Source organism: Heteronotia binoei, chromosome 11 (genome assembly GCF_032191835.1).
Source record: "Heteronotia binoei isolate CCM8104 ecotype False Entrance Well chromosome 11, APGP_CSIRO_Hbin_v1, whole genome shotgun sequence".
Taxonomy (NCBI): Eukaryota; Metazoa; Chordata; class Lepidosauria; order Squamata; family Gekkonidae; genus Heteronotia; species Heteronotia binoei.
This window is the reverse complement of record NC_083233.1, coordinates 77,313,415-77,327,175: the sequence shown is the minus strand read 5'-3', so window position 1 is coordinate 77,327,175 and position 13,761 is coordinate 77,313,415. Positions and strand designations below refer to the sequence as shown.

The following is a 13,761-nucleotide window of genomic DNA, read 5'->3' as shown; positions in this document are numbered from 1 at the left end:
GAGGGTGCAGGACAAACAGTGGGCACAAGAGGAAATGGGAGAGAAAACAGTGCTTCATATGGGTAGAAATCCACCCCTTTTCTTCCATATTGTGACCTAGCCTGCTCAGGGTATGATTTTCCAGGGAGGCCTGCACCAAAGCGGGACTGAGAAAAGTCGTAGCAGAGTCTGGGAAAAGTTGGAAGGTGGACAACTGAACGGTGAAGTCATTCAGAAGTGCAAAAAAAAAAAGTGCTGCTTTTTTGTGGAGGGGGGGGGGGGAGAGGGTAGAGCAATGCCCCTGTGTGGAGGCAGCCAAAGACCAATCCGTGTGGAACTGTTCTGGCCTGTCTAGCGGACATTCATCACTGCAGCGGAGGCTTCCCTGTGTGCAGAACAGCGAGGGGGGCGGGGTGGGAAAGGAGCGCGTCTTTAAGAAGGTCAATGAAGCATGCGTATCCCACAGACTTCGATTTAGCATAACCTGCCTCATTCCCTCCCGAGTCCCATTCTCCGCCGGATTAAATCTAGCAATGGCAGAGAGCCAAGAAACCGCGGCTGGCAGGAATCCACGGCGCTTGTGTGGCGGAAGCATTGTGTGGGTCTGGCTCTCGCCTCTGCAGAGCGATCGAGCCCAGAGGAGCACGAAGGATGTGGCAGAACAGGAAATGTAGCCTGACTAACATCGGCCCTGGTACGTGAGGCGGGTGTCCGACTTCAGAGCTACGGGCCCACACAGAGGTGAGCAATGCAAAACTGGCTAGATGACGAACCGTGACGGTTTAGCCACGTGCGCATATGCCCCAATGGGTATTATGAGTTCAAGAAAGAGGTGGAAGGAAATTGGGTGCGGAACGGCAGACAAGGCACGCACGAGAGAAATCCCAAACTTGACCCAGGCTGAGGGGCAGGAATTGAAAATCCTCCATTATCACTCCGTTTTTAACTATTAAGAGTACCGGGAAATGGAGGCTGAGTTCAACTGAAGCAGCTGATCCTGGGGTTAAAAGAAGGAAGAAGGAGGCGATAATGACGATGATGATGGATTTATATCCCGTCCTTCACTCTGAATCTCAGAGCGGCTGATTTATTTATTTACTTATTTATTTGGGTTAATTTATATTCCGCCCTTTCCCAGAGTAGATCACATACAGACAAACCAAGCAAATACAACACAATAAAACCAATAAAATACAGTTAAAGCAGCAACATAACACAGTGCAGTATGACAAAGGGGGGCGGGCTCATGGTGTAGGTTGGAGTACAGTCAGTGGCCCGGATACAGTAGTTCAGATCACTGTGGGGGAGGATAGCCGATGGAGTAGGCAACAGAGCAAAGGGTGTCCACCTGCCTCAACCAAACGCCTGGCAGAACAGCTCTGTCTTAGAAGAAGAAGATATTGGATTTATATCCCGCCCTCCACTCCGAAGAGTCTCAGAGCGGCTCACAATCTCCTTTACCTTCCTCCCCCACAACAGACACCCTGTGAGGTGGGTGGGGCTGGAGAGGGCTCTCACAGCAGCTGCCCTTTCAAGGACAACCTCTGCCAGAGCTATGGCTGACCCAAGGCCATTCCAGCAGCTGCAAGTGGAGGAGTGGGGAATCAAACCCGGTTCTCCCAGATAAGAGTCCGCACACTTCACCACTACACCAAACTGGCTCTCCAGGCCCTACAGGAAGTTAACAAAACTGGTAGGGCCCGTATCTCGACAGGGAGCTGATTTCACCAGGATGGTGGGGAGGACTATGGCTGGGTCAGGAATTCTGGCCATATGGGGGCGGGGAAGATATGGCAGTGGGTCCGGGTCTTTGTGTTTTGGAAGAGGTCAGAGATGTAGGAATGCTCAGACCTCTTCCCACCTGCATCCCATCCCAAGGCTCACAATCTCCTTGACCTTCCTCCCTCGCAACAGACACCCTGTGAGGTGGGTGGGGCTGAGAGGGCTCTCCCAGCAGTTGCCCTTTCAAGGACAACCTCTGCCAGAGCTCTGGCTGACCCAAGGCCATTCCAGCAGCTGCAAGTGGAGGAGTGGAGAAGGAGAAGACAGCAGATTTATACCCCGCCCTTCTCCCTGAATCAGAGACTCAGAGTGGCTTACAATCTCCTATATCTTCTCCCCCCACAACAGACACCCTGTGAGGTGGGTGGGGCTGAGAGGGCTCTCCCAGCAGCTGCCCTTTCAAGGACAACCTCTGCCAGAGCTATGGCTGACCCAAGGCCATTCCAGCAACTGCAAGCGGAGCAGTGGGGACTCAAACCCGGTTCTCCCAGGTAAGAGTCCACACACTTAATCACTACACCAAACTGGCTCTCAACAAGATGCGCCATGAACACGTCACCTGAGTATTTTCCCAATGGAAAGTTAAACAAGTTGGGGGGGGGAGGGGAAATAAAAGAGAGATTCCACTCCAAAGATCTTACAATCTACATTTCAACACTAATAGGTAAATCTGATACATTACTTCTTGAGTGTTCAAAGTAGTTCACCTCTATTATCTTAATTATCCTGATTACAAGCCTGCCAGGTAGTCTCTGTATGAGACTGGATGATCATGAGTCCAGTCATATGGACAGCTGACAATGTTAAAAGTTCCCACGCTCGTTAAAGAAGCCATAGCATGACCACTTTTAAATATGAGGCCCTTTATGCTGCTAAGTCGGGGGGGGGGAGGATGGTTTCGTATTTGCATGTGTGAGCGTGCCCCTGGAAGTCATGGCAACCACTGTGGTAGGGGTCAATGGTGATTGACCCCTACCAGACACCTGAAGGATATTCAGAGAGATGGCTGAATAAAGCCTGCCCCTGCCTCCCAGCTCTGGTATTCCAAGGAGGTCACCTGAATCAACCCTTGCCAGAACCAACCCTGTTTAACTTCTGAGATCTGATGAAATCGGGCTTGCCCGGGCTATTAATTGCCTGGGTTTCTATGCTGCTAATCTTGACAACTTGAGGCCAGAGTTGCTAAAAGGAGGGGACTGGTGTGTGTGCGTGTTGGTGGTGGTGGGGGGAGTTCCAGGGTCCCTGATCACTCTGGGCCAACGGAACTGGGTAGGTCCTGGGATTTACTTTCCTGCAATGTTTGGCTGATTCACCAACCCCGTTTTGGGTTATGATTTCACTTTACATTTTGCTTTTAATTTTTGGCCCTTAAGTCAGATCTGACATAAATGAGACCTTGTTGGGCCAGGCCGCGTGGGTCATAAAATGCAATGCCAGGTAGCGGAGATATAAACTTTATACAGGAAACAAGTCAAATACAAAGATTTTGAAAAGCTTAAAATAAAACATGCTTAACACATTAGAACTCGTTGGTCGTAAAGGTGCTTTCTTTGTATCCCTCCTGTGCGATCCAGGGAACTGGGCAAAGGGCGTTCTGGTTCTTTCCTTCCTTCCCCTGGGGACCCGGAGGGGGAGGAGCCTCAGCCAACAAAAGGAAGAGAGGCTTGGCTCAGTTGCTCTGCTGCGCAATGGAGAGAGCCTGGCAGAGCAAATCCCCCTTCCTCCCTAATGGAGGAGCCTCAGCCATTGGAGAAAACAGAGGCTTTGCTCTGTAGCTCCTGTGCGATTGAGCAAGCCTGGCAAAGCAGGCTGCGATGCAGAAGGAAGCAAGAGAGAGGGAGAAGGAAGCAGAGGACAGCCAGTTGCTCGGGAGGCTGATAGGAGCCCTCCAGGGGCCTGATTCAGCCCTCGAGCCACATGTTTGACACCCCTGCCCTGCAGGGTCTCCATAATTCAGCTGTGACTTGCCGATGCCTTCCGCTACCATTCTGTTCCTGTAGGATTACTGGTTTACAGTGTTGTTCCCTTTGGACTTTTCCCCTTGTAAATCTATTTTGTAACTGAAATCTTATTCCATCGTAAATAGCTTTGGGGTACTTTATACCAGAAAAAAGAAAAGCAGAACAAAGGAACTATCATGATAGGCAAATAAATCATCCCCATATTTGTTGAGGACTAAAAGAATATATTAGGATGCCAAAGTCTATCTATAGAATTTCTGGTAGAATAGACACTTGCCGCTAGGAAATTCAAGGATCATCATTCACACGAGCAGCCGTTCCTCTCGGGAGGGGAAAAGAAAAAGTAACAAGACATGAGCAGGAAGACAATGTACTTAAGAATCCCCCTTAGGGTGGGTGATGAATCTGCCACAGAATGGAACAGCACAAGGACAGTGGATATTTATTTATTTATTATGAGAGCCAGTTTGGTGCAGTGGTAGGGTTGCCAAGTCCAATTTAAGAAATATCTGGGGACTTTGGGGGTGGAGCCAGGAGACATTGGGGGCGGAGCCAAGAGCAAGGGTGTGACAAGCATAATTGAACTTCAAGGGAGTTCTGGCCATCACATTTAAAGGGACTGCACAAATTTTTAAATGCCGTCCTTCCATAGGAAATAATGGATCGGGGCACCTTCTTTGGGGGCTCATAGAATTGGACCCCCTGGTCCAATATTTTTGAAATTTGGAAGGTATTTTGGGGAGAGGCACTAGATGCTATACTGAAAATTTGGTGCCTCTATCTCAAAAAACAGCCCCCCCAGAGCCCCCGATACCCGCGGATCAATTCCCCATCATTCCCTATGGGAATCGTTCATAGAGGTGCATGATGGCTCTGGGGGCGGGGCTTCCCCCGCCGGCCAGCTGGCTGGGGGGGGGGAAGCCTGTAAAACCGGGGGATCCCCCTCTGGGACCTGGGGATTGGGAAGCCTATGTAGTGGTTAAGTGTGCAGACTCTTATCTGGGAGAACTGGATTTGATTCCCTGCTTTCACTTGGCAGCTGCTGGAATGGCCTTGGGTCAGCCAGAGCTCTGGCAGAGGTTGTCCTTGAAAGGGCAGCTGCCGTGAGAGTTCTCTCAGCCCCACATACCTCACAGGGTGCCTGTTGGGGGGAGAGAAGATATAGGAGATTGTGACTGCTCTGAGACTATGAGATTCAGAGTATAGGGTGGGATATAAATATTCTTCTTCTTTTCTTCTTCTTATTTACTTTATTTATACCTTCCTTTTCTCCCCAGTGGAGGCCCAAAGCTGCTCACAAAGCTCCTCTCCTCCATTTTCTCCTCATAACAACAAGACAGACAAAAGGAAATACTTCTTTACATAGGGAGTGATGAAAATGTGGAATTTGCTGCTAGAGGATGTAATGATGGCCAGAGGAATATACAGCTTTAAAAGGGGACTGGATCGATTCATGGAGGAGAAGTCTATCAATGGCTGTTAGCCATGGTGACTGAGGAGAGCCTCCAGAGGCCCTCTGAATCCCTGAGCCAGGAGGTAGGGAAAGGCCTCAGCCTCTCTGCCCTGTTGCTGGCCCTCCAGAGGAACTGGGTGGCCACTGTGTGAGGCAGGATGCTGGACTAGATGGACCCTCACTGGTCTGACCCAGCAGGGCTCTTCTGAGGGGAAGGCCTCAGCCTCTCTGCCCTGTTGTTTATTTATTTTATTTTTATTTATTTATTTCATTCGATTTATATCCCGCCCTAACCCACCGAAGCGGGCTCAGGGCAGCTCACAACACAAAGTTGTAACAATAAATCAATTTAAAATAATTTATACAATAAAATAGAGTAAAAACACAATTATCAGTATGCCATGCTAAGACTTCCTTAAAAATTCAGCTACTCAGATATTCCAATATTCAGATATTCTGATGTTCAAATATTCGGATGTTCAGATATCGGTCAGTTGTATGCCAACCGGAAGAGGACTGTCTTACAGGCCCTGTGGAACTGCCCAAGGTTCCGCAGGGCCCTCACCTCCTCCAGCAGCTGACCCAGCAGGGCTCTTCTGAGGGGAAGGCCTCAGCCTCTCTTGCCCTGTTGTTGGCCCTCCAGAGGAACTGGGTGGCCACTGTATGAGACAGGATGCTGGACTAGATGGACCCTCACTGGGCTGATCCAGCAGGGCTCTTCTTGTCTTACCAGAGGAAGGCCTCAGCCCCTATACTCTGTTGGCTGCCCACCTGAACCTGTACATCTTGCAGCTACAGGAACACGCCAACCTCTGAATCAAGGCCACCTCTAAACCCAGTGTAGTTTGTTGTACTCAAACCCTCCCTGCTAGCTATTTGAGATACACAGGCATCAGTTTCCTTCAGAGAGGAGGACAGTTTCCTTCCAAGAAGGCATCCGTTTCCTTCTGAAAGCCAGTTTGGTGTAGTGGTTAAGTGTGCAGACTCTTATCTGGGAGAACCAGGTTTGATTCCCCACTCCTCCACTTGCACCTGCTGGAATGGCCTTGGGTCAGCCATAGCTCTCACAGGAGTTGTCCTTGAAAGGGCAGCTGCTGTAGGAGCTCTCTCAGCCCCACCCACCTCACAGGGTGTCTGTTGTGGGGGAAGGAAATAAAGGAGATTGTAGGGAGAGCCAGTTTGGTGTAGTGGTTAAGTGTGCAGACTCTTATCTGGGAGAACCGGGTTTGATTCCCCTCTCCTCCACTTGCACCTGCTGGCATGGCCTTGGGTCAGCCATAGCTCTCTTATCTGGGAAAACTGGGTTTGATTCCCCACTCCTCCACTTGCACCTGCTGGAATGGCCTTGGGTTAGCCACAGCTTTAGTAGGAGTTGTCCTTGAAAGGGCAGTGTCTGTTGTGGGGGGAGAAGATAGAGGAGATTGTAAGCCGGTTGGAGTTTCTGATTCAGAGAGAAGGGCTGGATATAAATCTTCAATTCCTTCTTGTTCTAAGCTGCTCTGAGATTCAGAGAGGAGGGTGGGGTTATAAATCTGCAGTCTCTTTCAGTCTTCAAGATTCTTTGCACACATTCAGGGAAACCTTATTTTACTGCACAACCCACAATGGAAATTCTGCACGAGAACAAGCTCCAAGGCACAGCTCTGGGTACTCACCTCGTAGTATTTCCCATAAAGATCAGATATGAGCATGATGATAGGGAACCCCATGAAGGTGACCAGGGAGAGCTGCCAGGACAGGCTGAACATGAAGACGATGACCCCAGTGGCTTTGACCATGTTTCGCAGGAAGATGTTGATGTTCTGCGAGACCAGGTCGCTCACAATGGTGGTGTCCGAGGTGAGCCGGGAAATAATGTCACCTGCAAGAGAGTCAATCTGTTTAGAAAACCTGCTCGGGGCAGATCGCAAGAGTAAAACACAATAAATCACACAGCAGTCTAAAAAGGATAAATCGATTGTCCCGGCGACTAAAAGATAGTAAAGCAGGTGCTGGGCAAGTCTTAAGAGGAAGAATGTGCAAAAAGCAAGGGGCCACCACTGAAAAAGCCATGTCATCACTTGACTAGCCTCTGCGGGTGGAGGACAGAGAGGGTACAGGTTGCAAGGAGGAATTCAGCCGACATGCTGGACAAGTGCAGAAATTGGTAGAGATTCAAGAATTCTGGCTCTGAGCCACTCAGGGCCTTAAAGGCAAGAGTCGGGATGATAAATTGCGCTCAGAAACAGAGAGGGACAGCATAATGGGAAGAAGAAGAAGATGAAGAAGATATTGGATTTATATCCCGCCCTCCACTCCGAAGAGTCTCAGAGCGGCTCACAATCTCCTTTCCCTTCCTCCCCGACAACAGACACCCTGTGAGGTGGGTGGGGCTGGAGAGGGCTCTCACAGCAGCTGCCCTTTCAAGGACAACCTCTGCCAGAGCTATGGCTGACCCAAGGCCATGCCAGCAGGTGCAAGTGGAGGAGTGGGGAATCAAACCCGGTTCTCCCAGATCAGAGAGCTCTGGCTGACCCAAGGCCATTCCAGCAGGTGCAAGTGGAGGAGTGGGGAATCAAACCCGGTTCTCCCAGATAAGAGAGCTCTGGCTGACACAAGGCCATTCCAGCAGGTGCAAGTGGAGGAGTGGGGAATCGAACCCGGTTCTCCCAGATAAGAAAGCTCTGGCTGACACAAGGCCATTCCAGCAGGTGCAAGTGGAGGAGTGGGGAATCAAACCCGGTTCTCCCAGATAAGAGAGCTCTGGCTGACACAAGGCCATTCCAGCAGGTGCAAGTGGAGGAGTGGGGAATCAAACCCGGTTCTCCCAGATAAGAGAGCTCTGGCTGACCCAAGGCCATTCCAGCAGGTGCAAGTGGAGGAGGGGGGAATCGAACCCGGTTCTCCCAGATAAGAAAGCTCTGGCTGACACAAGGCCATTCCAGCAGGTGCAAGTGGAGGAGTGGGGAATCAAACCCGGTTCTCCCAGATAAGAGAGCTCTGGCTGACACAAGGCCATTCCAGCAGCTGCAAGTGGAGGAGTGGGGAATCAAACCCGGTTCTCCCAGATAAGAGAGCTCTGGCTGACACAAGGCCATTCCAGCAGGTGCAAGTGGAGGAGTGGGGAATCGAACCCGGTTCTCCCAGATAAGAAAGCTCTGGCTGACACAAGGCCATTCCAGCAGGTGCAAGTGGAGGAGTGGGGAATCGAACCCGGTTCTCCCAGATAAGAGAGCTCTGGCTGACACAAGGCCATTCCAGCAGCTGCAAGTGGAGGAGTGGGGAATCAAACCCGGTTCTCCCAGATAAGAGAGCTCTGGCTGACACAAGGCCATTCCAGCAGGTGCAAGTGGAGGAGTGGGGAATCGAACCCGGTTCTCCCAGATAAGAAAGCTCTGGCTGACACAAGGCCATTCCAGCAGGTGCAAGTGGAGGAGTGGGGAATCAAACCCGGTTCTCCCAGATAAGAGAGCTCTGGCTGACACAAGGCCATTCCAGCAGGTGCAAGTGGAGGAGTGGGGAATCGAACCCGGTTCTCCCAGATAAGAAAGCTCTGGCTGACACAAGGCCATTCCAGCAGGTGCAAGTGGAGGAGTGGGGAATCAAACCCGGTTCTCCCAGATAAGAGAGCTCTGGCTGACACAAGGCCATTCCAGCAGGTGCAAGTGGAGGAGTGGGGAATCAAACCCGGTTCTCCCAGATAAGAGAGCTCTGGCTGACCCAAGGCCATTCCAGCAGGTGCAAGTGGAGGAGGGGGGAATCGAACCCGGTTCTCCCAGATAAGAAAGCTCTGGCTGACACAAGGCCATTCCAGCAGGTGCAAGTGGAGGAGTGGGGAATCAAACCCGGTTCTCCCAGATAAGAGAGCTCTGGCTGACACAAGGCCATTCCAGCAGCTGCAAGTGGAGGAGTGGGGAATCAAACCCGGTTCTCCCAGATAAGAGAGCTCTGGCTGACACAAGGCCATTCCAGCAGGTGCAAGTGGAGGAGTGGGGAATCGAACCCGGTTCTCCCAGATAAGAAAGCTCTGGCTGACACAAGGCCATTCCAGCAGGTGCAAGTGGAGGAGTGGGGAATCAAACCCGGTTCTCCCAGATAAGAGAGCTCTGGCTGACACAAGGCCATTCCAGCAGGTGCAAGTGGAGGAGTGGGGAATCAAACCCGGTTCTCCCAGATAAGAGAGCTCTGGCTGACCCAAGGCCATTCCAGCAGGTGCAAGTGGAGGAGGGGGGAATCGAACCCGGTTCTCCCAGATAAGAAAGCTCTGGCTGACACAAGGCCATTCCAGCAGGTGCAAGTGGAGGAGTGGGGAATCAAACCCGGTTCTCCCAGATAAGAGAGCTCTGGCTGACACAAGGCCATTCCAGCAGCTGCAAGTGGAGGAGTGGGGAATCAAACCCGGTTCTCCCAGATAAGAGAGCTCTGGCTGACACAAGGCCATTCCAGCAGGTGCAAGTGGAGGAGTGGGGAATCGAACCCGGTTCTCCCAGATAAGAAAGCTCTGGCTGACACAAGGCCATTCCAGCAGGTGCAAGTGGAGGAGTGGGGAATCAAACCCGGTTCTCCCAGATAAGAGAGCTCTGGCTGACACAAGGCCATTCCAGCAGGTGCAAGTGGAGGAGTGGGGAATCAAACCCGGTTCTCCCAGATAAGAGAGCTCTGGCTGACCCAAGGCCATTCCAGCAGGTGCAAGTGGAGGAGGGGGGAATCGAACCCGGTTCTCCCAGATAAGAAAGCTCTGGCTGACACAAGGCCATTCCAGCAGGTGCAAGTGGAGGAGTGGGGAATCAAACCCGGTTCTCCCAGATAAGAGAGCTCTGGCTGACACAAGGCCATTCCAGCAGCTGCAAGTGGAGGAGTGGGGAATCAAACCCGGTTCTCCCAGATAAGAGAGCTCTGGCTGACACAAGGCCATTCCAGCAGGTGCAAGTGGAGGAGTGGGGAATCGAACCCGGTTCTCCCAGATAAGAAAGCTCTGGCTGACACAAGGCCATTCCAGCAGGTGCAAGTGGAGGAGTGGGGAATCAAACCCGGTTCTCCCAGATAAGAGAGCTCTGGCTGACACAAGGCCATTCCAGCAGGTGCAAGTGGAGGAGTGGGGAATCGAACCCGGTTCTCCCAGATAAGAAAGCTCTGGCTGACACAAGGCCATTCCAGCAGGTGCAAGTGGAGGAGTGGGGAATCAAACCCGGTTCTCCCAGATAAGAGTCCGCGCACTTAACCACTACACCAAACTGGCTCTCCTGAAGCAACACAGGGGGCCGATCAGCCCTTCATCTTAGGGGTAGGGCTATTCTAAATTCCCAATTCACCCTTGAAGCGATGCGTTTTGGACTGACATCAGCAGTTTTTAAGCTCACCCACTCCTGCTTTCCTCTGGGTGTCCCCAATTTCAGAAGCGAGACAGGCAACTTACAAAGTAGGGGCAGGAGCAACACAAATGGAGCTGCCTTATATGGAATCGGACCACTAGTCCATCAAAGTCAGTACTGTCTACTCAAAACTGGCAGCGGCTCTCCAGGGCCTCAGGCTGAGGTTTTTCCCATTGCCTCCCACAGGGTACTTTCAACTGGAGATGCCGGGGATCGAACCTGGGGCCTTCTGCATGCCCAGCAGAAGCTCTGCCGCTGGGCCAACACGACTTTAACATGAACCCCAAAGTTGCACCTCTCCGTTGGTCAGTATGGTCTACTCAGACTGGCAGCAGCTCTCCAAGGTCTTTCACATCACCTACTGCCAGATCTTCAGGGGGGTCGAACTCATTTGTTATGAGGGCCGGATCAGACATAAATGAGACCTTGTCAGGCCGGGCCGTGCATGTCATAAAATGTAATGCCAAGTAGCAGAGAGATAAACTTTATAAAGGGCACAGACAAATACAATTCAATATTTAAAAAAGAATTTAAAATTAAATATGCTTAAAAGATAATATTTTGCTCGTTTATCTCTGTTGACACTTCTTGCTCTGAATTACTGAATCAAAATCTGGAGACAATTTATGCTGCGGCAATCTTGAGTAGGCTGTTTATAGGTTGTTGCTCAGGAGCGTATCTGTAAGTTGCAAACCTACTTTTGGTTTACTGACGTTCATTGCAGAAATCTCAGGGTCAATGCTTTGAGCCTAAGACTCAGGGGAAAACGTGAAATGGCTGGGCATTGCGAGCTTTTGAACGTACATCGCTTCATGTGCTGGTCAGCCAATGGAGACAGCAGAGGCTTTGCTCTGTAGCTCCTGTGCGATTGAGCAAGCCTGGCAAAGCAAGCTGTGATGCCGAAGGAAGCAAGAGAAGGAAAAGGAAGCAAGCAACAGTGAGCTGCTCGTAGGCCTGATAGGAGCTCACCAGGGGCCTGATATGGCTCACAGGCTGCATGTTTGACACCCCTGTTCTAACCGGAGATGCCAGGGACTGAACCTGGGACCTTCTGCATGCCTAGCAGGTGTTCTACCACTGATCCACAGACCACAGTGAAACGTTCATCGTAGAGATAGGCACTTACTTTACTGGCCTTTTGGCATCCCTTCAAGACTTCCCCCCCCCCACCCCAATTCACTGAAGTCTTTGACAGGCGTTGACTCTGTAGTGAGTAGACTTCTGTCGCCGGAATTGGGACCGACGAACCGATCTTGTTGCAGAGAGAGATGCGCTTTCCTGTTCTGATTTCGACAGACTGTTTTCAATTTGATACTAAGCCAGAGTGGAAGTGCCAAAGGCTTTTGTAGAGCCTTCTGGGCAGATGGAAGCTTTCTGCCAGAAACCTCAGGAGATGAGCCAGACCACAGAGCTGATTAAGTGCTCCCTCTGCAGAAACTCCCCGGCCAGGATCCAAAGGCCCGTGTGGCTAGTTCCCTGTACCCAAGGGCGATGTGGAACCATGTTTCTGGCACAGCAGCCTCCCACGAGGCCACATAACAAATCCCTTTTAAACCAAAGGAACTTTAAAAGAAGCTGACAACATGGCAATGGAGACTGACGGGCCAAGTCAAACTTCCCCACAAGGCTGGTCCACGCCCCTCGGGGAACCTCAAGGGTTTAACCAGGTCTTCCATTTTGACCACCGCAACAGGCTGGAACTGCTATATACCATCATGGGCAGGACCAGATCTACATGTTTTTTTTGGGGGGGGGGGGGGGTAAAATTAAAAAATGGTGCCCCCTTATGGGCCATTCTATCTTATGGTACCATATGATACAATGGACTCCATACCCAATTTGGTGCCCCTCCTTTGACGGCACCGGGGCAAGCACCCCCCTCTGGCCCCCCCCCCCTAGATCCAGCCCTGATCATGGGACAAATATATCCCCCCCCCAAGCCTCCTGCTCCACTCGCTCTGCCTTGCTGTCCCTTGTGCCAGGAATTTCTTCCTGTATTATGACATATGAACATAGGAAGCTGCCTTCTACTGAATCAGAGCCTCAGTCCATCAAAGTCAGTATTGTCTACTCAGAATGGCAGCGGCTCTCCAGGGTCTCAAGCTGAGGTTTTTCACACCTATTTGCATGCACCCTTTTTAGTTGGAGATGCCGGGAATTGAACCTGGGACCTTCTGTTTACCAAGCAGATGATCTACCACTGAGCCACCGTCCCTCCCCTTAGGCCTATGAACATATATGAACATATGAAGCTGCCTTCTACTGAATCAGACCCTCGGTCCATCAAAGTCAGTCTTGTCTACTCAGACTGGCAGCGGCTCTCCAGGGTCTCAGGCTGAGGTTTTTTACACCTACTTGCCTGGACCCTTTTTAGTTGGAGATGCCGGGGATTGAACCTGGGACCTTCTGCTTACCAAGCAGATGCTCTAACCACTGAGCCACCGTCCCTCTTGTCTCTCACTCAAAAGCCACCTTTTATGCAAAGGTCAAGATCCTCAGATGGAAAGCAAGCCAAGGTATGCAGAGATGCCTCTGCATGTAATACTAGCACAGGGGTGGCTCAACTTGGTTAACGTAAGCCACACAGAATAAATGTCAGATATTTGAGAGCTGCAGGATGGGACGGGACGGGACGGGACGGGACGGAAGGAAGGAAGGAAGGAAGGAAGGAAGGAAGGAAGGAAGGAAGACAGACAAATGGGGGGTGGGGGAGGGAGAGGCGGAAAGAAATTAACTTGAAATGCATTCTCCAAGCCGCTGGTGGCGGGGGTGTTGAGAGCCACCCAATATGTGTGAAAGAGCCACGTGTGGCTCCCGAGCTCCAGTTTGGCCACATTTGCCTCATCTCGCACTAATTAGAACCACCACAGAAGGCGGGTGTGTATTATAATTCCTAATTCCAGATGGAAGTCTTGAGGCTGAGCGGATGACCTGCAAAAGACCAGCAAGCAAGTTCCTGAAAGAGGCAAAATTCAAACTGGGATTTCAAGATTAATACCTCAGTCTCAGCCACTACACCTGCTCTCATGTCCACCCCTTCATCATTCTCTCTTTCCTTTGTCTTCAGATTATCAACATTAAGGCTGTAAGCTTCTTGGGGCAGGGAAGTCGTCTTTTGTTTTTTGCTCCTGTTACCCTCCAGAGAGCTAAAGTGGCTCATTATTTTTATCATAATCTATCATCAGTTGGGTCTTTTTTTTGGGGGGGGGGGGATGTACACAAAAATGATTTTCCC

At 51.0% G+C, this 13,761-nt stretch overlaps 1 protein-coding gene across 1 annotated transcript in view; it reads right to left on the bottom strand.

Annotated features, from left to right (window-relative positions):
• ABCB9 (ATP binding cassette subfamily B member 9) overlaps positions 1-13,761 on the bottom strand; it is a 53,889-nt gene that overhangs the window by 19,680 nt on the left and 20,448 nt on the right. Inside the window, exon 5 of the mRNA XM_060249851.1 lies at positions 6,831-7,036. Coding sequence (XP_060105834.1) covers positions 6,831-7,036 — 206 coding nt within the window. The remainder of the gene's footprint in view (positions 1-6,830; positions 7,037-13,761) is intronic.